Source organism: Schistocerca serialis, chromosome 4 (assembly GCF_023864345.2).
Source record: "Schistocerca serialis cubense isolate TAMUIC-IGC-003099 chromosome 4, iqSchSeri2.2, whole genome shotgun sequence".
Lineage (NCBI taxonomy): Eukaryota > Metazoa > Arthropoda > Insecta > Orthoptera > Acrididae > Schistocerca > Schistocerca serialis.
Genome location: NC_064641.1, coordinates 862,648,013 through 862,671,602, shown reverse-complemented (window position 1 = coordinate 862,671,602; position 23,590 = coordinate 862,648,013). Strand labels below are relative to the sequence as shown.

Here is a 23,590-nt window from a genome sequence, read left to right as displayed (position 1 = left end):
AAAATTAACATACACAGTAATACTTAAACGGGCAATTAAAAATTCACGCGTAACATTTCAAGTTAACATTCCCAGCGATAACAAGAAGCAAAGTACAAGGTCATTTAAAAGAAATATTACATAATAATTCCAACAAGATTTGAAAAATCAAGGTATACCTTTACTGAGGCCTCTCAGGGGCTAATAGATACGGTAATTGGGATACCCACTGAATGGCAGATGGCTGGTTAAACTGTTTAACTTAAACCCAAAGGGCCCATTAACACAGAGTAAGAGAGAGTGCAAATACAAGCATGCACACACACGATCCATATGTGCGTACCCAGGGTTGCCACAAGTTGGAAATCAGGGAATTTCAAACGTGTCAGGGAAACTTTAAAAAAAAAAAACACTGTAAAAATCTTGTTTTTTGTCTCAGTAGATGAAATGGTTTGTTTACTGAGATGTCCTGCATCATCACTGGCTGTGTGCAGCTGAATATGCGCACTGTTTCCCTACTCCCTCATTCTTACTGCTTCTCCCCTCATATGTTTCTTGAAAGAAAAATCACACAATACCTGTGAAATAATAGACACAACACAGTGGGTAATAGCCTACAATAATGAACATAGTAGAACCAATATTTTATTGGCGGTCACCTATAATGTTGGTTTACACAACTCTTCCCTATCTTATACACTTCTTTCAAGAGACCTTCTTTTTTCTGAGGTTGTTTCTGAAATCAGGGAAGGTATGTTAAATCTGCCTTGCGGCTCCCAGGAAATGCATATTTTTGTCACCAAATGTGTTTCATTTTATTGAAATAAAATAACAACAGTGGTCTTAATGAAACACACATTCCATTTGGCTTGCTTTCTCTGTCTAAAAACAGCTCATTACAAAAGATGTTGATGTTATTATGTAAGATTTTTGCCCAAACGGGGGAGAGATACAGAAGTCTTTACTTTTTTTTGTCAACTTATTTCTTTACTTACACTTGAGAGCTCAAAATTCATCAGGGAAAAATGCTAAAACTTGTCTGGAAATCAGAGCAATATCAGTGAGCCAACTGTGTTACCTTTAGACTGGGTGCTCACAACTTTAGTTACTGGCCAAATCCAATAACTCGTCCCAGGAAGAGCCATGAGGTCTACAACAAACAGAAATTACAATCAGTAGTGTCAAATACTTAATAATAACAAGCCATAATTTCAAGTACAAGATTAACATTGCAAAATACCGGCTTGGCGCATATGGAAACCTCCAGATTAAGACACACAGCTCCAAAGAGATCAGTCACCAAAAGGCATAAAGAAACCAGATTGCTGGCCAGCTCACAGCAGACTGAATTAACAATCTTTAAGTTCAGTACTTACTAAACAGTCTTTATAGATAATTTCATATGCCAAGGAGGCCAATAGATTCAGGACTCCAGGTAGGCACCAGATAATACTACCCTGCTGCTCGTGGTAGCTAACAAGTTGTTCAGTACATCTTGGCATATTTAGCACACCACCAGTTTGCAGGCGACAAGAGCCACTCCTTGCCCACTAAACTGACTGGTAGCAGCAGTCATTGCTGCAGGAAAACATGGCCCCCCATTGCCCAAAGGTCAATGCTGTTAACTTGCTGTAGTAGCCAGGACGCCAAGTACTCAGGCACACTTATCCAGTTCCATGCCCGACACTATTCGCCACCACGCCACCCCAGAGAGAACACACAACCCATTTTCACTCAACAGTGTACCTTTATAAGTTTTTGTAAACTCCAGTCCATTATCACTCCTTAGAACTTTAATTTTTAGATCAGCTTTTGCAATAAAGTTCATGATCAAACTTTTAACTTCATCCTTTCGTTTTAAAGAGTGCTTTGTGATAATGTAAGTAGTCATCCTTCCAAAGTAAAAAGTTTCTTGCTCCTCCAAATGAATGCATCTCCATAGGTCCACAGGCGTCCGCATGAGTCACTTCTTGACAAACTAACAGGTAAAGGTGAGCAATGTTGTTTATCATCAGGTATTCTTCAAAAGTGACAAAGTTCACTCCTTTATGCGACAATCACAGTTTCACATGCATCCCGTATTTTACATACTATAAGACGCATTTCTTTTCTTCGAAAAATTGCCTCAAAAATTCAGATTATTCTTATACTCAAAATTGATATAAAAATGTTCAGTATTTGATTTAAAATTCCTGCCAGCCTTAAAAATGGCCTTATATTTAACACTATGAGAAAACATTGGATTCAGCTGGCCGCAGCAATGCACCAATGTGACGAAAATGAGTTGCAGCGATTCACAAGCTTGCTAACACAGTCTCCCTCTCTCCCTCCCTCCCTCCCCACTGTCACAATCCCAGAACACTGTCTAGCCTGTGATGTATCACTTCAGTCTACAATGATGATTTTCAGGGATTTTAAAAGACAGTTTGATTTATATAAGAATTTTTTTAATCTGGGTTTGCAGCCTAATAATAAAAATGATAAGAATGACATTCTACAAGAAAATTGCTTAAAAATTAAGGTGCATCTTGTTGGCCGTGGGGTGTATTTTTCCTTCTTTTCCTGCTGCTGTTTATTTTATAAGATTTGTAGTGGGTCTTATACCTTTTATACCAGCACTAGCGGGAAGCTTCACGCCTGGCCAATATAACAGGGCAACATTTTGCTGACCCCAATACACCGCCAGGTGCAAGTAGTATTACCTTTATCTTCTCATCTCAGAGTAATTTTTTTGGTAGTATGGATCCTTCTGTGCCACCTCCCTGTCGATCCAACTGTGGTGAAGATCCCTGGAATGCTTCCGTAAGTTCTCGCTATTGCGCTACTAAATAAATAGCCACACTTCTAACAAACAGGGGTATATTTTGCCCAGCATTTTCACTATTACTTTTCACAACACAACTAACAATTGCTATGGTAATAGCAATTACATTAACATTGCAAGTACATTCAAATGTCGGTACATGCATACTGTAGCACCCAAGAGAAAAACCAGAGAAACAACTACCGCTCTTCAGTTGTTCAATACGCCCTTTCTGGTGCGTTGTTTATTTTATGGCTCTCGGATTCAGGCACTTGCTGCACCATGGCACAAATGACTTTGGACGACCAGTGGTTGTAATATCATTTTTACTGGTCCCCTTCTCACCAGTTCCACCACTGCTACACATTCACTGCATATAAGAAAGGAAAACGCACAGTTTCCCTTTCCCACTACATTTATCCTTATTCAGTTAACTTATGAGCATCTCTTGTCGGCAGCTTTCCAATGGTGTGTTGGGATGTTTACAAATATCCCGAAACACTACAATCGTAGTGTCTTATAGTCTGTAAAGCGCAGTATTGCTCTGATGGCACAATTACCACTCAAGTTTTCAACACGTTTAGACAAATGTACCAGACCACTGTCAATACTGACTCATGAAAGCCACTAGCGTCAATAAGTCAACCATAGAGTGTATTTTATCTGCACACATCAAAGTAACCATTGACAGTTTTGATTGTGTTCCATTTAGGGGAAATAACATACAATATGTTTTATTGACACATTTGGATAGTGCACAAAGTTCACCTTTACTGTTCAAGAATTCACATTGTTTGTTATTTGACACTAAACATATACCTTTGTCCAACACAGTTCCTACCAAAAACGGACTGAATTTCAGGTCAGGGCCAAAATCACTCTCTAAGTAGTGTTCTTATAAATATAGTCCCATTCCATGCATACAGTACCACATCCAATGACATCAAGAAGTTTACCAACACCCACAACAACTTTCATTGAGTGTTGCACAACCCAAAGAAATTATGGTCGTATGTAAAAGCTGTTAGTGGCACCAAAGTTAGTGTCCAGCCCCTAGCGAATGAGCCAGGAACTGAAATTAAGGGTAGCAAAGCAAAAATTGAAATGCATAACTCTGTTTTCAAAAACCCAGGAGAATTGACCCAATTTAATCCTCACACCACTGAAAAGATAAATGACATAAATATTAGTCCCAGTGGTGTTGAGAAACAGATGAAATAATTAAAATTGAACAAAGCTCCAGGCCCAGTCGAATCTCTGTCAGATTCTATACTGAATTTGCGGCTGAGTTAGCCCCTCTTCTCACTATAGTCTGTCATAGATCCCTCAAACAAAAAACCGTGCCCAATTCTTGGAGAAAAGGCACAGGTCACACATGTCCATAAGAAGGGTAGTAGACATGATTCACAAAACTACCATCCAATATCCTAGACATCGATTTGTTGTAGAATCTTAGAACATATTCTGAGCTTAAACATAAAGAGGTGCCTTGAACAGAATGACCTCAATGCCAACCAGCATGGTTTTCGAAAACATCGATCATGTGAAACCCAACTCACACTTTCCTCACATGACATACTGAAAGCTTTGGATCAAGACAATCATGTAGATGCAGTGTTTCTTTATTTCTGAAAAGCATTTGAGTAGTGTTGCACCTATGCTTATTGTCAATTTATGATCGTACGGGATATCAAGTGAAATTTGTACCTGGATTGAAGACTTTTTGGTAGGAAGGATACAGCATGTTATCTTGGATGTAGAGGCATTGTCAGATGTAGAAGTAACTTCGGGTTTGCCCCAGGAAAGTGTGCTGGGACCCTTGCTGTTCATGTTGTATATTAACGACCTTGCAAACAATATTGATAGTAAAATCAGGCTTGTTGCAGATGATGCAGCATCTGTGATGAAGTACTGCCTGAAAGAAGCTGCATAAATATTCAGTCAGATCTTGATAAGATTTCTACATGGTGCAGAAATTGGCAACTTTCTCTAAATTTTATATTTCTGAACAGAATGAAAAAAATGTAGTCTTCTTTAACTATAATATCAATGAGTCACTGGTGGAATAGACCAACTCATACAAAGCCCTGAGTGCAACACTTTCTAGGTATATGAAATGGAATGATCACATTGGTTGAGTTATGGGTGAAGCAGGTGGTTTATTGATAGAATACTGGGGAAGTGCAATCAGTGTACAAAAGAAACTGCTTAGACATCACTCGTGTGACCAATCCTAGAATATTGCTCAAATGTGTAGGACCCATAGCAGATAGGACTAACAGGGGATATTGAATGTTTACAGAGAAGAGCAGCACAAATGGTCACAGGTTTGTTTAATACAATGGAGATATTGAAGGAACTGACATGGCAGATTCTGAAGACAGACGTAAACTATCCTGAGAAAGTCTGTTAACAAAGTTTCAAGAACCAGCTTTAAATGATTACTCTAGCGATAGAGTACCACCCCCTATGCATTGCTCACACAGGGATCGTGAGGGTAAGATTAGAATAATTACTGCACACATAGAGGCATTCACACAATCATTCTTCCTGCGCTCCATACGGAATGGAAGGGGAAGAAACCATAATAGCTGATACAATGGGACTTCCCCTCTGCCACGCACCTCATGGTGGTTTGCAGAGTACAGATGTAGATGTGGACTGTCCAGTTTCTTAAACAATTGTCTCTTATTCTACATATGCTCATTGGCATGTGTATCCATGAATGAATAATATTCTAGGTCAACTCCTTGACTGATACACATAAGGCATTTACTTCCTGAGCCTAAGCCTTCCTTGGACTTCAACAATCTGCAGTCTGCCTTCAAATGACCTCTTTTCTTACAATAATTGCAGTCTCTTCACTTTATTTTAACAGTTCTTTGCAAAATGGCTCTCTTTACTACAAGCATGGTAGGTAATTTTTTGCTGCCTGCTTGCATTGGTCAAACTACCTCTAGCTGACTAGACTGTTTCTCCCTTGCTCAGTTGGCAATCCTGAAGTTTGCTTGTTAAGTGTTTGCTCCTCAAGGAGGACATTCTCCCATGTTGAACAGAAATGTTTATATCTCTCTGCCGATGGCATTGACAACTTTTATCATTTTCTCTGAAGGTAGTTCACCTGCTTGCTTCAATGTAGTATTGACTTCTTCTATTTTCAACATAACTGTACTCACCAAGTCATCACCAAATGTTGAAGTTGGTGAATGCTCACTGGATACTCTTTCTCACACATGGTATTCAGTTTAGTCCACATGCCAGCTGACATCATACATGAAAGCAGTTGAGCGAGTGGCCCTGCATTCATCTGCATCACAATAAGTTCCTGCATCCTTCTCCGGTCATGTTTTTTCTCAGCTTGTTTCTCCTTCAGAGGGTCAATAGCTGTGCCTCTGAAAGTATCTGAAAAACCTTTTTCTCTGAATATCACTTCCATTTGGAATTCTTACACCACTCAGTTGGCCCCTCCAGACAGCTTTTTCTATTGAAGCTGATGGTATGAGCTCATGGCAAGAACTATGGTATCTTTATCAATTTATACAACAAGTAAAGGAACTAGCTTGCAGTTGCATGTAGTTATAAAAATCACTGATTATTTAATTAAATTGCACTAATGTAATACCATTGATTAGCTGTTTCATAATAAATGGTGCAATTACACTCATTATTATTGATTTCATTTTAGACATTACACTCATCATTACTGATTTAATTTTAGACAGAGAGCATAAAAAATTTGATTGAAAGTAGTGTTTCATTTGTAACAGTGGAGCAATATATCAGTATAAACGCTGGTTGGACATCACAGTGTTATGTGAAATTGTAGTTACCTACCACGCAAGTTGTTTTTCCATGTCTATAACGATTTTCACCATTGCTTCACTATTTATTTTAAATAGCAACTGATACATCTACGTTTACATTCTGCAGACCACAAAGAAATGCATGGCATATGGTCTTCCTCTTCTGCCACTTATTTGGGCTTCTTTCTGTTCCATTTGTATATGGATTGGAGAAGAATGGTTGTTTAAAAGTCTCTGTGTGCATTGCAATTAACCTGTCCGTGTCTCTATGGTCCCTACATGATTAAAATGTAGATGCTTCTTGTATATTCCTTATGTAATGCTGGTTTTTGGAACTTCTTAAGTAGGCTTTCACGGAATAACTGTTTTCTATCTTTTGTCTGACATTTTAGCATCTCTCTGACAGTCTCCCATGGCTCAAGCAAACCTGTGACCATACATGCTGCCCTTAATTGTAATGTTCACTATCCCTTGATAGTCCTGTTTGACAAAGGCACCCATATGATAGTTTGTAAGGGGGGATCCTAGACCTGGGAGTATGGAGTGTTTTTAATATTTTGGAAGATGGACGGTAATAAGTAGCCATAAAGAAGTTCAAGCTCTGACCCTGTTAAAAACCTGCATAATACCAAATTTTAATCCATTTTCTTGTTGGAAAACACCTGACTGCACTGTATTTTTTCCTTCCCCTGAGAGCTGGGGTCCATGCGCAACGCAACCCCCCCCCCCCCCCCCCCTTTCCCCAGTAGATGTGCCCTTGCTGTTTGATATGAGTCCGCACACTTGAGTAATATTCTAGGATGGGTCACACAGTTGTTATGTAAGGCATCTATTTGTAGACGGAGTGCATTTTTCTACTGTCCAACTGATGAAACAAAATCTTCCTCCTGCTTTACCTATGACTGAGATTGTGTTGTTATTCCATTTCATATCTGTACAAAGCTCTGTATCCGAGTTTTTGAAGGAGTTGACTGATGTCAGTTGTGTTTCATTGATACTGTAGCCTTAGGATACTATGCTTTTTCATTTTATATTTCTGAATATTCAAGCCAAGTTGTCAGTCTTTCATCTCTTTGAAATATTATCAAAATATGTCTGAATACTTGTGCACCTGTGTGTAAATACTTGTGCAGCTTTTTTCAGGTTGTACTTTGTTATCAACACCTGCATCATCTGCAGGAAGTCTGAGATTACTACTAATATTTTCTGCAGGATCATTTATCTGCAATATAAGCAACAAGTACCCTAACCATATCCCTGGGGTACACCTGAGGTTTCTTTCTACTTCTGTTTATGATATGTAGTGTATCCATTCGTAATTTTTCATTGCAAGGGAAGTTCGTGCCATACCACATTATGGAGTCGATCTTGCTAACACTGTAAGCTGCATGTTAAGGGCTATGCCAGATGAACTTCAAGAGCAAATCCTAGAAAGTTTGTTTACCTTGCATCTTATGGCTGTTCTGATGTCCCATTAGTTATCTTCTCCGTTGGACACAGAGTCTTAGTTGACATATTAATAGTGGGATATAGGATAGTACTGACAATCACTAATTCTATCTTGAATGATAAATTCCGAGTCTTTTGATTCAAAAGAAGGGATGCTGTCTCATTTCATTGTTGTAATGAGAAAACAAATATCACACAATAGCTTATTGCCAATTGAGAGCCACTGAAGACAAGAATGCAATGCCTATTCACATTTTCAAACACTGTATCAAATGAAATAATAATCACAGTTTTTTCTTATATTAAATCTTTCATTGTCACTCCAAAGAATGTCTGAAGTATGTGATGAATTTCAAGCAACACACAATACTGTTGGTCATCTGCAACTTGTGACTACAGGATACTTCTCGTGACCTAACACGATGGCAGAACCTTTCACTTTGAAGGCTATAGTGGATTTGTAAACTATAGTTCATCAGCACTTGGTTATTACCGCTTATGTTCATCAGATTTCTCTTATTGATCATACTAAGTTTTTAACATGATTATTTTATCAAAATTATTAGAAAAACAGTAGTGTAATTATAGCTTCCAGTAAAGTCCTCTTATGATTTCAGTGACTTAATGATTAATTCTTATGGTTTAACTTTATCCAACTTGTTGTCAGTTTTCATACTATGTGTTTTTCAGTGTAACTATCATCACAGTGTCTCAGTCTCGACTTGACAGACTCATTATCACACTCCTGACTCTTGTGCATGGCCATGTGTCATGCTGGAGCTTGTTATCTATCCCTCGTTGAGAACCATACCTTTATCCATTGATGTGACTCAGTGCTAAAATAAAATCATGATAACAAATTGACATAAACAACACAGACCTCTCTACCAAGAAATTCCATTTTATATCCCAAGTGATATCATCAGCATTGGTGTGCTATTGAGTTGATTGATTTTTGGAAGTCAAGATTGCCTTGACCCATGGCTTTCAAGATGTTGTGTGACAAAGTACAAGTTGGATTCCATATCACTGATATTTTTAGATCCTTGCTGGTTGTCTTGTCATTCTGTTCAACATAACTCACCATGTTTGAGCTTAGAATCTGTTCTGAGTTTCTATCTCAGATGGCTGTCTAAGATATTTGATGGTAGTTTTATGTATCAATTCTACAGCCCTTCTTATAGACTGGGGACATGCAAAACCGACTGATTAAAACCAATACTGGCATTTTAGTTCTGAATAACTGATATTTTTCTTGGTATTTGTTTGGTATTGGTTATAACTGATATTTTTTATTTTTTACTAATAGCTGTGTAAAAAATCAATTATAAATGAATTAGCCACAGTAGCAGTGCTAAAAATTTTGGATCTGAAATAAACCTGATTTAAAAAATGAGTAATTTTTATTTGTAAAATTTCCATTGATTCAGAATTTTTGTTATTATAGAAAATGGGAAAAGAAATCGGTGCTATTTTAATAATAGTGCCAACAGAAATGAGCAACAAACACATGGTTATATTAATTGGTACAGCATTGCTGAGACAGTAATGTACCTGTTACCTTGTGGTATGGTCTATTGGATGATACATGTATACAAGCAGAGTGCATAGCTTGTCCTGTATGGTCTATATGATAGTTTCATGCTGTCATCGTCAGACATTAGTTGTTTTACAGGGTGGAGAATCACTGCTCTGGAAGTATTATATGAAGTGTGGTACCATTTCTTTTAAAATATTAAGAATGGGAGGAGCCACAACAGACTTGTGATATCATATAAGGAGAAAACTTATAACTTAACAACTCATTCATAGTTTACAATAAAAATTGAAAGTAGCTGATATGTTGCCTGTGTCTACGAAATATGCCTTCATCTGCTTGTAGCCCTTGGAAATGGACAAATTAACATGCAAAATAGAATTCTTTGATCTGTTTTCACCCTTTAGCACTGACTATTCGTAACACCCATATAGTGGTATGACCCTAGATTAAAACATGATTTTTGAGCAGAATTTCAAATCATTAGAACCAATAGGAGAATACTGTTGTTTTTTGTAGTATTCGGCCACTTATCACTCGTCTAGAAAAGCAGCAGATGGTGGACAGGCAAAGTTTTCGTTTTATTTGCATATTTAATTTAGTAATTTGATTGTATGTATATTGAAACTGAGGGTGTAAAAATTTTTCAATCTTTGTTCAAATTTTACATTGTTACAGGAAGTAATAGAAATAACAAAAACAGTAAGTGGTTATTTCAGAAACTAGTGATTTTGTACTGTTTTAACTGTCAGGTTAAACTGGGATTGGAAACAACTGATGTAACCAAACACCAGTTGTTTCAGCGATAAACACCATCCCTACTGTAGACAGGTGTGTCCCGTACTTTATTCCAAGTACTCAGCAGAGCTTCATGTTTGAGGGACATGTAATATATTATGGTTAAAATAGGGGTTAATGCAGGAGCATATTCTATAGAATTTGGGGGCTTCCATCGGGCCGTGGACCTTTGTTAAATTTTAGCAATTCCAGATGTATCTCAACGTCAGTGACATTAATATCTATATTAATCACCTTTACATCAGTGCAAGAATTAAACTGTGGTAGTATTTCTAGACTTTCTTTTTAAACCTTGAGCAGATGCACCTATGTATAAAGTGTGCCAACCACAAATAACATTGTCATGTACTGTTCAATTGCTGCTTTAAAATTGCAAGTCTGTACCTATTCCTTTATTACTGCTGCAGGTAACAAACTGCTAAGATCTGCTGTCATACATCCAAATGGGCAGCAATAATATAAAATAAACAGCAAGCTAGACAAGAAAGATGTAGAAAATAACCCAGATTCTGGGTTTAGCTCGTATGATGTCAGTTTATTTAAACTAAGATTAAACTGATTTTGGTAACATAAAGACAGCTATTCTTTCATGTGTACAATGTACATATTCAGCATTAATGTGTTTGCATCTCCTCAGTCGTTCCGAGTGCTGTCTTTAAAATTTTAGCCCTATCATCCAACCATCCTCTTAATCACGGTATATGTCACACAACTTCCACTACCTGCCTCATTTGTTCTTGTAGTTGCGTGTAGAATGTATGCAGTTTATAACACTCCGCAGACACTTCTTGCTCTTGGCACTATGGCAAAATCCATTGAATACTTCTTCCTGCCTCCTTACCTCATTCCACATTTCCCATGCATTAATAAGTACCTTCAACCTTCAGTGCCCACCAATGGCTGATAACACCGTATCCTCTTCCCTTGAGAGCAGCACTTCTCTTTCCGGGTGCTGAGTCCTCAACACCTCCACCCTGATACAGGCAAAGTGGGAGCTGAGGAGGCTCCAGAGAAAGGCAGCTCCAAAGGTAACAGATTCTTTACTGAAGCATCTGCACTGCGTAGGATACCAGATCAGTGGCTGGCTGGCCACTGAGTTCTGCTGGAGAGCCTACTTATATACCCCCTAATGCTGACACAGTTCTCTGGCATGCACCGGTGGCCTCATTCCATAAACTGGCAGTGACACCGCCGTGCCAGTGGTATGTGTACTCGGTGGTGCTGAATCTCGTGTGGCCCAGGGTGGCACCTAGGCTGCATCATGGTGGGGAAGCCTTCCACAATGAGGTACTCCTCCTGTGATGCCAGAAGACAACTGTGTGCACAGTCTCCTGGGCAGGGTTCTGACATGCTGCTGAAGTAGACCTAGGATGGCCTGCTGCACCACGGCACTAAGTCCAAAATGAACTTAACATATAAAGCTGTTGCCCTAGTTTGGCTTCAGCCTTATGACTTGTGCTAGAAGGTCCATATGACGATCTCACCTGGCCCAGTCCCTTAGTATTGGTTGAGCTGTGAGACTGAGAATAATTTTGTTACAAAATATCAATTACTTTTAGTCAGAAGTGGCATGCTTATAGTGCATAGGTGCTACTACCCACCGTGTATCCTGAAACACTACTACCACTGCCAGTGTGGACATTTGCCCTGCTTCATACTGCATGAGTTTGTGCAATACTTTTGATTCTTCTAGTTCAGCAAGCTAAGCTACGTTGAAATATTGCATCAGGCTTGCTGAATTATTACAGTGACACCCCACACACATCTGCTGTCAGGGCAGATGCAATTTGGTGCATAGACTCACACTGTTATGCCCACACATGGTCAGTGTAGTACATACTCATAAGTATCTGGAGAGAGAGAGAGAGAGAGAGAGATTGTACCAAATGTTAGTGTGATTTCCTGATTTGTTTGGTGTGCCTTTCATCCTTCCTGAAACTTACATATAGATTCATGATACTGGGCTAGAATTGCTTTTCACCTGCAAAATGTTAACTGATGTATCTTTTTAACAAGGATTATAATTTTAAATTACAGGTGGTGCTGCTGTTGCCATAAGTTTGGCTTGTGCCCCTTTTGTGTCACCAGCTCTAAGAAGAATTTGCCTTCCATATGTCCCTGCTACAACAGTACAGGTTCAGAATGTACTAACACTTTTAAGAAAAAGGAAGGGCAATGTCATTGATCTGGGCAGTGGAGACGGCAGAATTGTAAGAATCTAATTATTTTTGGGTAACTGTGTGTATTGTGCATAACTTTTTTCTGTACATGCAAAAAAGAACAGGTTATGTAGTAAACATATGAGGAAGAAGAACCAAATCTAATAAGCATCCTCATGAAAGAAGGGCCAGGTCATAAAACCTGTATCTTAGAACTGTAAAGAAGCTACTCCGTTAGGGGAACCATGTGAAAGCAGAGACTCAAAAACCAGGACAGAAGTCAGATGTAACTGAGGTTTGCAACAGCAGAAGTTCAAACAGTGGAAAATCCAGGATGGAATATAACAATATCATGAAAAGGATAGTTGCTACTCACCACAAAGTGGAGATGCTGACTTGCAGGAAGTAACAACAAAAAGACTGTCGGAAAGTTAGCTTTCATCCAACAATGCCTTTGTCAAAAATAGACAATATACACACAATCATGCAAATGCAGCTCACACACACATGGCCACAGTCTCTGGTAGCTGGAGCCAGACTCTTGTCAGAGCTCTAGCTGCAGAGACTGTGGTCATGTGTGCATGAGTTGCATTTGCATGAGTATGTGCGTGTGCGTATATTGTCTATTTTTGACAAAGGCCTTGTTTGCTGAAAACTAACTTTTCAACAGTCATTTTGTTCTGCCTTTCTGTGCCGCAGCATTTGTGCTTTATGGTGAGTATCAACTATCCTTTTCTTTATATTGTTAAATTGCAGAGTATATTTGAAAAGCGAAAGAAGAGAGCAAAAATTCAGAATAAATCGTGGTGACCATGTGCCATGTGAACATGAACAATTGGGAGCGGAGGGGGGGGGGGGGGGGAGAAAGAGAAGATAAGAGAGAGAGAGAGAGAGAGAGAGAGAGAGAGAGAAAGCTGATATAACAACAGAGAGAAACTCCAAAAAGTACAGAGGAATTAGAGTAAGATATTAAGATATCACAGAGAACTAAAAAGAAGAACTGGAAGGCACTAGTTTTAAATCAAGGTCAGGTGTATGGCATGGGCCAGGTGTACCTTGAATAGGTAATTCCCTTCTTCGCACTTTGCAGACATTGGTTTTAGGATAGTGTTACAAATGACTCTATGAAATAATTACCCAGATCTCCGCTTTCCACAATATATCGAGGAACTACTGTATACAGTTTGTGTTTTGTCATTCAGTGTAATTGACTGCTTGGCACTAATCTTGCTAGTAGAAAGCTTTACAGTTTACTTACTACGTACATATTCTGTCAATGAAAACAATCAATTTTTAAAAATGTGATGTAATTGGATTGATAAAAAAAATCTACTCACGGAATGGCGGCAGGAGAACACAAATATAAAGGTACTGAAACCTGCAAGCTCTTGGAGCCAGTAGCTCCTTCTGCCAACAGAAGGATTGAAGGGGAAGGAAGAGGGATGAATTAAAAGGACTCTTGAGGTGTAGGAAATGGGGACAGTTCGGAAAAGTCACCCAGAACCCCAGCTTTCAGGAGACTTACCGGACGGGATGAGAAGGAAAGACTGATTGTTGGTGACTGCAATGCATGAGATTTGAAAACCTGAGAGCTTAAAGGTGGAAGTGATGGCGTGCTTTTTAACTAGACTGATGGGTTAGGTATGACCAGTACTAGAGGGAGTAAAGTTGTGAGGACGGGTTGTGAGCCGTGCATGGATAGCTCAGTGCGGAAATTTCATTCTTACTGAGATTGTTGGTGGTATGGTTTGTGTCTTCTTTAGATTATGGAGTAGGGTTGAGCAGTTTTGTAGGTAGGGAATATACATGAAAGAAGGTCCTTTTCAGGTGTGTAATACAGAAGGATTTGGGGAAAAAGGGGAGGGTCAAACTCAAAACCAAGTAAATTGTCTTTTGACAAGGCATGGATGCAATTACAGATATGTATATATTTTGACAGTTAATATTTGTCAGACAGTGCTAGAAGGAAGTCAAAACAACATATATGAAATGTGGGTAAACAAGTCAACAAGGATTAAATCATGCCTGTAGGGGGAAAATAGTAGTGGCAAATTAAAAAGTGAAAGACATAATGAAGTGCAAAGAGAGATGAGGATGGTGTGCTTTAAAGAGTGGGATAAGCTGACAAACAAAGCTTAATGCAGAAATGATTTTAAAAAAAGTCAAAAGATTTCAGGAATGGATGAAGAGAAAACAGTAAAAGACAATAAGAAAGAGTGGGTCAATATTGCAAGAAAGTATAACTGCCACAAACTAAATAGTGTGACAAAACGAAATGATAAACAGAAGGGCACCAGTAATGCTTGAAAAATAAACAGAAAAATAATTAAATAAAAGGGGCAGAAATAAATATGGTACCAGATAAGACAAATGAAAAACAATTATTTAAAATGGTTTGAAAGTGTGTGATAAAATGCAGGTTTGAAGATGAAAATTTTTCTTGCAATAGCAAAAATAGCTGAATGGAGAGAGAAATGTGTAGTGACAAGTTATCAGAGCAACTTTTCCTTGCAAGCAGCCAAGTTCATGTTCATCTATATTTTAGTATTTGCTGCCCCCCCCCCCCCCCCCCCTCTCTCTCTCTCTCTCTCTCTCTCTCTCTCTCTCTCTCTCTCTCTCTCACTCTCTCTCACTCTTTCTTTCTCTGTCTCTCTCTTTCCTGGCAAAGAAAAAGTTTTAAAAGTCATGAAAAATAAAGATTCCTTACCACTTTTTGTTTTTTTGTGTGTTAGCGCTACTCCAGTCACAACTGTTTCATCAGATCATAAATAGACAATTATCTTCCACCACCTGTATGTTTTTAGCTTCTATATTCTTCTGTTAAAAATTTATTAATGTTTGATTTTGTTCTGAACTTTTACAGGTATTTGCTGCTGCCACAGCTGGGTTTGAAGCACATGGAGTGGAACTGAATCCATGGTTGGTAACTTATTCAAGATTGAAGGCTGTTTTTTTAGGTCTTAATAAAAGAACAAAATTCTATCGGAGAGATCTTTGGAAGTTCAGCATTCATGGATACAAGAATATTGTAGTATTTGGAGTAGAAGAGATGGTAGGTTCATTTGCAATTTCCTTAAACTACAGTGTTCAAGTAGAGTTTGGAAACCTTCTTTTGTCTGTTTTAATGCTTTGGAGATGAGCAACATAATTCCTGTGTTATACTGCAAAAAGAAGAGCAGCGTAAGACCTATATCAGCCTTGTCTCACTGTTGTAAATGGATTCCATCATTTGTCTTACATCTGTCATTTGTATAAATATTCTCTACAATGCTTGTACAACTGCAAAAAACACAGATGACAGCATTTATTACTTGTGTTGGTGGGAAATGAATACAGACAACATTGTGTTTTACTTGCTTTGCAGTATTTGTGTTCCCCTTGTTGCCACACACCATTCCTCATCAGGTCACATGCAGTGCAAAGGGTATTGATTGTTGTCTACTACATGCATTGTACTTATTTTCAGTGTGGCGTTACAGTACAGCACTGAAACATAGAAAAGGGCTACCTAATGATCTAATTGCCCATAAGCTGAAAGAACGCAAACTTTAATTTCACAGAAAAGACCGTTTGCTTAGAAGAAACAATGCAGGTGATGTTTGACTTCTTTTGGAGGAGGGTGTTGACAAAAACAACCTATACTTCTAATCTTAGAAAACAAATTTTCGAGGAAATCCTATTTCAGCTGTCCTTTTAAAATATACATAATTCCAAGTGGCACATGGCCAGAATGAAAGCCAAATAAAGAATTAATTGATGTTAACAGTCCTTTTAGGAACAGCAGTAGTTGATTTCTGTTTCCAACCTGCATTTTTTCACAGCAAGAATACATTTTGTCAAGGATAATTTTCTAGAGCTGCTCGTTAGTTCCGCAAGAGATTGCTAATGTCTTTTTGTTGATCATTCTATGAGAATTCAGAATGTCAAAAAGAGTCATTAACGAGCTGAAAGAATTCTGCCATTTCCTCTTCTTCAGGCAACAGATAACGAATTGCTTGAGCTCTTTTATTTGAAAACAGTTGCAAGGCTAGATATACATGTTGTCACTGTCTACCTGTGATGCTCAGATGAAACTGTGACAGTATGGGACACATTTTAATTTCTGTGTTATCTGCGGGTCCGGGGGTTAGAATAGGCCCGAGGTATCCCTGCCTGTCGTAAGAGGTGATTAAAAGGAGTCTCACGCTTTTCGGCCCTGTACATTCAGGTCCCATTTTATGATTTGACCTGCCACTTTCCAAATTCTACAGAAGTGCGGGCCATATGGGGAAGGACACCTTACATGGTGCATGAGTTATCCATAATTCCCTTAGATTCGATCTCCTGAACCTCTTGTCATGGCTTTGCATCTCCACCTGCAATTCAACTATTTGGGCGAGGACACTTTTTCGGGGTATGTCATCTTCTTCCATTGTCTGCTGTCCTCTTTCACCCCCATGACAGCATTGGTTTTCTCTGTGCCCAATATCCAGCATCGTAGCCAGTCCGTTGTGGTGGGGCCATCATGAACCCATTTGGTGGTAGCCCCCTGACAATACAGGGGTCGCACCACAGATGCCTGAGCTGTAAACTCCCCACACATGCCAAGAAGTAGATGCCTGTCTTCCTGGGGCATCAGGACTCCCAGCAATGGCCATCATGCTAGGTGGCCTTTGCTGTGGCTGGGTGGTGCCCATGGGGAGAGCCCCAGATCGGAGAGGGTGGCATCAGGGCGGATGACTCGCAATGAAGCGGACTAGGTCATCTCTTGCTGGTGGCTGTACGGTGCCAGCAGTCTCTAAAAGGGCAAGATCGAGTCCAATGCTGACAGATAAGACCCTAAATTGTTTCCCTCCCTTGCTACACCATGGGAGGAATGTAGGGCTACAGAAAGAAGAGAGTCATATTCGCCTCAGTATTTAGTCTGTAGCAGAATGGATGGGGACTCCTTTCTACCTATGAAGCCTCAATTTTTTGTTGAACATCTTGAGGTTAAGTTTGGGGAAGTGACAGCACTGTCGAAGATGAGAAGTGGTGCAGTCTTGATTCAGACAGCATCCCCAGCCCAATCCCGGATGCTACTCGCTTGTGACTGGCTGGGTCATATGCCTGTTTCCGTCACTCCCCGTAAAACCCCCAACATGGTCCAGGGGCTTATTTTCCATTGTGACCTCCTCTTGCAGTCTGATGACAAGCTCCACGTCAATCTAGAACGGTAGGGTGTTTATTTCATCCGGCATATTGTGGGGCGGCGAGTTAAGTTTGTAGAAAAATAAACTAAAATCTGATTGCTGTATAAATGCTTGCATGTAGAATCAGTTTCTGGCTTTTAGAATGTTGTTAATGCTGTCTTTCGCCGTTCTCAACACTGGCTCTCTATTTACTTCTTGGCACCCAGAAAGTGATTTAATAAAACATGGAGCCGGTAATTAGAGATCCTAGTGCCCACTTCAATTGAGATACCATTATAGCTGCAGCTTATAGCTCTGAGGAATTAGGAGATTGTCCGGGATTTCTAATCAAAAACGGTTTTCCAAAATAGTTGAGTATATTCTGAAATTCACTGATAAAAAAAACACAAGTATCCCTACAACCTAACTAACAGAGCAGTTCAGAGTCTAATGCGCTGATGCAACTATAAATGTCCGAATTAAATGTTAAAAAGAATGCTCGCCATAATTTGATGAAAATATTTCATCAAACGCCACGCTAAATATTTGGTAGAATGTCTGTCCCGCGACGGCACGTGAAAATACGACAATACGCAAACTGAAGCTAGATAATGAAAATCATTCCAGAATTAACACTTCACATAAAATGTTTTCATGGTTCCGCGTATCTCTAGTAACTTAATACGGCACCCGAGGCTGTTTGTAGCAGTGACACTGATGCGACGCGGCTCCCGACACAGATGGCGTGTCATTCAGCGTCTGGAGAGAACTGGGGCCTTGCCTCCTCGCGCAGCGTCCTTATATATAAACCCGCGGTGCGGACGGCTAAGGGAACGCGTGATCAAATCGGTTCTCTCGCCTAGCCGCTGGGCTAGTAACGCACCACTTCAAGTTACATAATAATTTATAGCTTCTTTTGCTGATGGCCGATGAAGCTCTTAATTTAAACGTGCATTCAGCACGCAGATAAGTATTGATAATAAAATTTTGACGTGGCTAAGTTAAATATTTTGGGCGAGAGAATTAATTAAATTACACTGTACGCAGTAGATGAGCTCTGAACTGGCCCTTTTGAGATCCGCTATCGCTATAATTTTATAGGTATTCAAAAGAAACTTTTCACATCTTCATAGTCATAGCGGACCTCCAACCTATTTAAATCTAAACATCCTAGCCTTATTTATTAGCTTACTTAATCTATCTTGCTTCCTTCAGTTTTGAGACGAAAACCACAAAATCATGAATTTCCACTAAAATCTTAATATGTGAAATCCAAAGTACTGTTTTTATTAAATCATTATGAAAGATGAATCTAAATATAAATTTTGAAGTCTCTAGCTCTTTTCTGTTGCGCCAATGATTTTTCCAGAAAAACGTCCAAATCTCGAAAACGGCTGAAGTTATCGAACTGATATTTAACACACATTAATTTAGTATTATTCCTGACCTGCTAGAAAAGTTTTAGGTCATTTGCTTGATTTTTTAAAGTATTGTGCAACATTTATGACGTCAGAGCTAGTTACAGCAGACTGGCTGGCACACAATGGAAACTGATGTGAATTTACTACAGCGTGAGTAGGCTGCTTCCCTACATCACCCTCTACTTAAATTTTTTTTTTTTTTATAAATGTTAATGAATGAAAAAAAAAATTAATTACAAAAAGGGAAGCAAGAGTACAGTTTAACTCCCTATGAAAAATCAAAATTGAAATATAAACCTGTAGAAACATTAAAGAAAACTGATTACCTACTTTAATTATTTAAATTGTGGGCATGTTCACTGCCTTTTAAACAATGTCATTACTCAAATTTTTAAGCAAAGTCAACGAAATATTTTGGCATATATATTGCCTTAGACAAACAAACACACACAAATTGAAAAATTATGAAAATCTTAGATCCATTAAATACATTTTTACATACACAAATTCAAAGAAAATAACATGACACATAAACAGTCTTTTCTAAACCTGAAAGAAAAGTTGACCAATAATTTTTTACACACGTGGTTGTAGCCGCTTTGGCGGGCGTCCTACACTTCCATTCACAAGGGTAGAGGAGGGGAAGTTGCTATGGTGTGCGTCCTTCTCGTTCTCTCTAAATTACATGGGGAAAAGGGGTGGGGTCACTGTGAGTATTGTCCAAGTCACTCCACGCTTTCACGCAGCTACCAGGCTGCCATTATCTGGTTTGTCCTGTAGAACAAACAAAAAGAGTGCCTCAGACTCTGTTCACTTAATATCTATGGGTGGGTCACAATGAAATGGGGATATATACATTTTCTCTTCCAATATGTTACTGGAACAAAGTTAACAGAATTTTTTTTTCAATTCTACTCTCGTGGTTACTTAGTTATCATAAAATCGGTAAACAAATGGCTCAAAACGCCGTTAGTCACGTATTAGAGAAAATTTATGCTCCTAAGGCATACAATCATAAATCATATTTAATCTGAATTTATTATTTCTGGGCCGGAACACTGAACCAATGCTCGGTACATTCCTGATACATTTGTAGTTTAAGCACTTAACTGACTCATCTTTGATTACCTTATTCTTAGAGATAGTATGAGTATGATTAGTGGTTGTTTTCTCAGCTTCTTTGAACATGTGAGTAACTTTTGGTACTAGTACAGTTGTGAGTGTTCAAAACACACTACGTTTAGTTGACTACAAAATCCACTTATTGGTCCTCTGCTGTTGTGTCATTTCCCCATCTGCAATTATGTACTTACTTACTTTGAAGTGTATTTATGCTGAGCTAAACTAATGTTTCACGTCTATCAGTATGTTATTTATTTATTTTGCTAGTGTATGTACTTATTTAACACTCACTCTATTAATATTTAAAGCATAGGATAGCACATTTATTTCATATTCATAGTGTATTGCAGCTGATTAGTTTGCTCACGTGGCAATCCATTTCCACTCGATCGGACGCTGAAACCTCAGGTAGTCTCTCTCAGACCTACCACTAAAGTGCATCAAGTAATTATGGACGAGTGTAATGCTAAATTGCTTAAACCTATAGGACACCATGAGCTGCTCTGTCTCATCTAACATAAGGGTACCTATGGTCGCATTCACGCCTCCAACTCATAACCTCAATACGTGTAGGTGTATCCTGTCACACACTACACTAAAATAATGGCCAGCTCCAACCTTATAAATACTTCAGGGACGTGTCCTTCACGTCTCAACCACAAACACTGCTCAATTCTATTACACTGCCTTTCCTTGCTACACCAGGTGAGTTTAATCTTACAACTTATCTGCATATTTTTTTCCTAACACTAAGCAATCTCTTTCTTACTATTTATTAGTTAGCTCTAATGCATACAATAGGTTTCACTGCCACTTCAGATTCTGCTTGTACATGAATTCAGATATCTTTTTAAAATATTATTGTGGGACCATTTCCAATAAAACAACACTTTGTACTTACTATATTACCAGGGTTCTATACATACTTGTTACTCAAATACATTTGTATCTTAATTACGTCATACTTCTCTATTGTTTGTCACTATTAGGTTTGTCACATTAGATATTTTTTTTTTTGTCACTAATCGGTAGATAGAATGGTTACATAACTCATGGCTTGATAGCCATGACAGAAAATTTTCATGTCTGGAAAGAAGAGGTCGAAATTTTTTGAGGACATGAAAGAGGAAGAATGAGTGAGATCTGAAATGGGAAAGAAGATCTCACACAGCTGGGACTGCACAGCTGCCACACTGTGTAGAGGTTACAGAACAACCTCCTCCCTACAGCATTCATTGGTTTAATGCTGTAAAGAAGAGTTAGAAATTTTAGGTGGATAGAAAAGATGAAGAGTGAGTGAGATCTGAAATGGGAAAGAAGATCTCACACAGCTGGGACTGCACAGCTGCCACACTGTGTAGAGGTTACAGAATAACCTCCTCCCTACAGCATTCATTAGCTTAATGCTGTATTGATAGTCATAACGGAAAATTTTAGTATTTGGAAAGAAGAGGTCGAAATTTTTGTAGATAGGAAAGATGAAGAGTGAGTGAGACCTGAAATGGAAAGAAGATCTCACACAGCTGGGACTGCACAGCTGCCACACTGTGTAGAGGTTACAGAACAACCTCCTCCCTACAGCATTCATTAGCTTAATGCTGTATTGATAGTCATAACGGAAAATTTAATGTGTTGGAAGAAGAGGTCGAAATTCGTGAGGACAGGAAAGATGAAGAATGAGTGAGACCTGAAATGGAAAGAAGATCTCACACAGCTGGGACTGCACAGCTGCCACACTGTGTAGAGGTTACAGAACAACCTCCTCCCTACAGCATTCATTAGTTTAATGCTGTAAAGAAGAGTTAGAAATTTTAGGTGGATAGAAAAGATGAAGAGTGAGTGAGACCTGAAAAGGAAAGAAGATCTCACACAGCTGGGACTGCACAGCTGCCACACTGTGTAGAGGTTACAGAATAACCTCCTCCCTACAGCATTCATTCATAACCTTTGACCACGCCACGTCGATCTGAAAATACTTTATGATGCCTTTTTAGAACCTGTCTCAGTTCTTCCTTTTGATTGTCTGAAATCTTATAGATTTCCTGCTATTTAGCTTTTATTTTGTCTAAAATAATTGCTTCTTCCTCTTCTTCTGTGTTTAGCTTACTGTTACTAAGATTAACACCTTCGTCCCAATACCTCCTATTTTTCAGAACTCGTATAGGCAGCTCCCAAGTTTCATCATCAGTTACTACATGTTTATCACTAAAAGGTACTATAATTACTCCGGTTATTGGCAAGACCATTTTTAACTGGCTTCTTTCAAAGTCAACAACACTCTGATATTTTGACAAGAAATCTATGCCAATTAAAACCTCAATACTGAGATTGTTTACAATTAAACATGGATGATCAATTAAATTACCATTAATGTTAAAGGGCAGCAAAGCTTCTTGCTTTACCGTTTTTGACACCTTGCCAGTAGCACCAATTATTCTTAGTCCTGATACCCTCATTACTGTAAGCTTGTCTTTACCAGGTAATGCATCAAAGAAGGACTGAGATATTGCACTCACCTCACTTCCACTGTCTAAGAGACAACGTACATTGATACCCAACATATTCACTATTATTATAGGGTGGCTTATTCTAGGTTGTACAGGTGGTTCCTCAAATTCATCTAATAGCTCCTTTTGGATTTGTCTCCAACTAAAGTGATCGACATCTGTCTTCATTACATTTAGGTCACAGTGTGTAGGGGTTTCCTGAATTACATTTTCAGCTGCCTTTTCCAGTCGGTCTATTAATTTTAAATCGAAACACCGCACGACTTCATTACATTTAGTTTGCTGAACATGACCCAAATTACTGTAGTCTGAGCGATTCTGCGCCTACAGACCGGGCATAACATTAGTTACAGCTAAACCACTTTCACCATTATCGTCGGTTTCCTTCTCAAGTGACAACTGGTCACAGCTACTGGGTTCATCGACCCTCAACAGCCTACCCTCTACATTCTCACTTATCTCCTGTCCTAAATCTATTAGTACATTATCAACATCCTGTACAGGTACTTTAGATAAGAGCACATCATCCTCATCGTAAATATAAGCATGAATTTCTTCTGCCTCTTCACCTGACAATTCAATATTTTGTAGCTCGTCCCTATCATTACCCTGCTGCGCCTTCTCTTTCTCTTCCCACTTAGAAAGCGTCTCTAACACGGTATCTATCAAATACTGTGAGTGATCTAATATTTCTGTTGTATCCTTAGATGCTACCGACCCTTCATCCACCTGTTCAGTTTGAGTATTCTGATCTGTCTTACCAATTCCCGTAACTACTGGCTTAGGAAAAGTAACCGCCTGGTGAGCGCCAGTGTCCTCATAGACGGGAACTAGTTTTCCTGCCTCGGCCTACTGCTGTTTC

The 23,590-nt window shown here is 38.9% G+C and overlaps 1 protein-coding gene across 1 annotated transcript in view; it reads left to right on the top strand.

The window, feature by feature from the left end:
• LOC126475014 (ATP synthase subunit C lysine N-methyltransferase) overlaps window positions 1-23,590 on the top strand; it is a 105,669-nt gene that overhangs the window by 21,566 nt on the left and 60,513 nt on the right. The window contains exons 2-3 of the mRNA XM_050102552.1: window positions 12,407-12,579; window positions 15,392-15,580. Coding sequence (XP_049958509.1) covers window positions 12,407-12,579; window positions 15,392-15,580 — 362 coding nt within the window. The remainder of the gene's footprint in view (window positions 1-12,406; window positions 12,580-15,391; window positions 15,581-23,590) is intronic.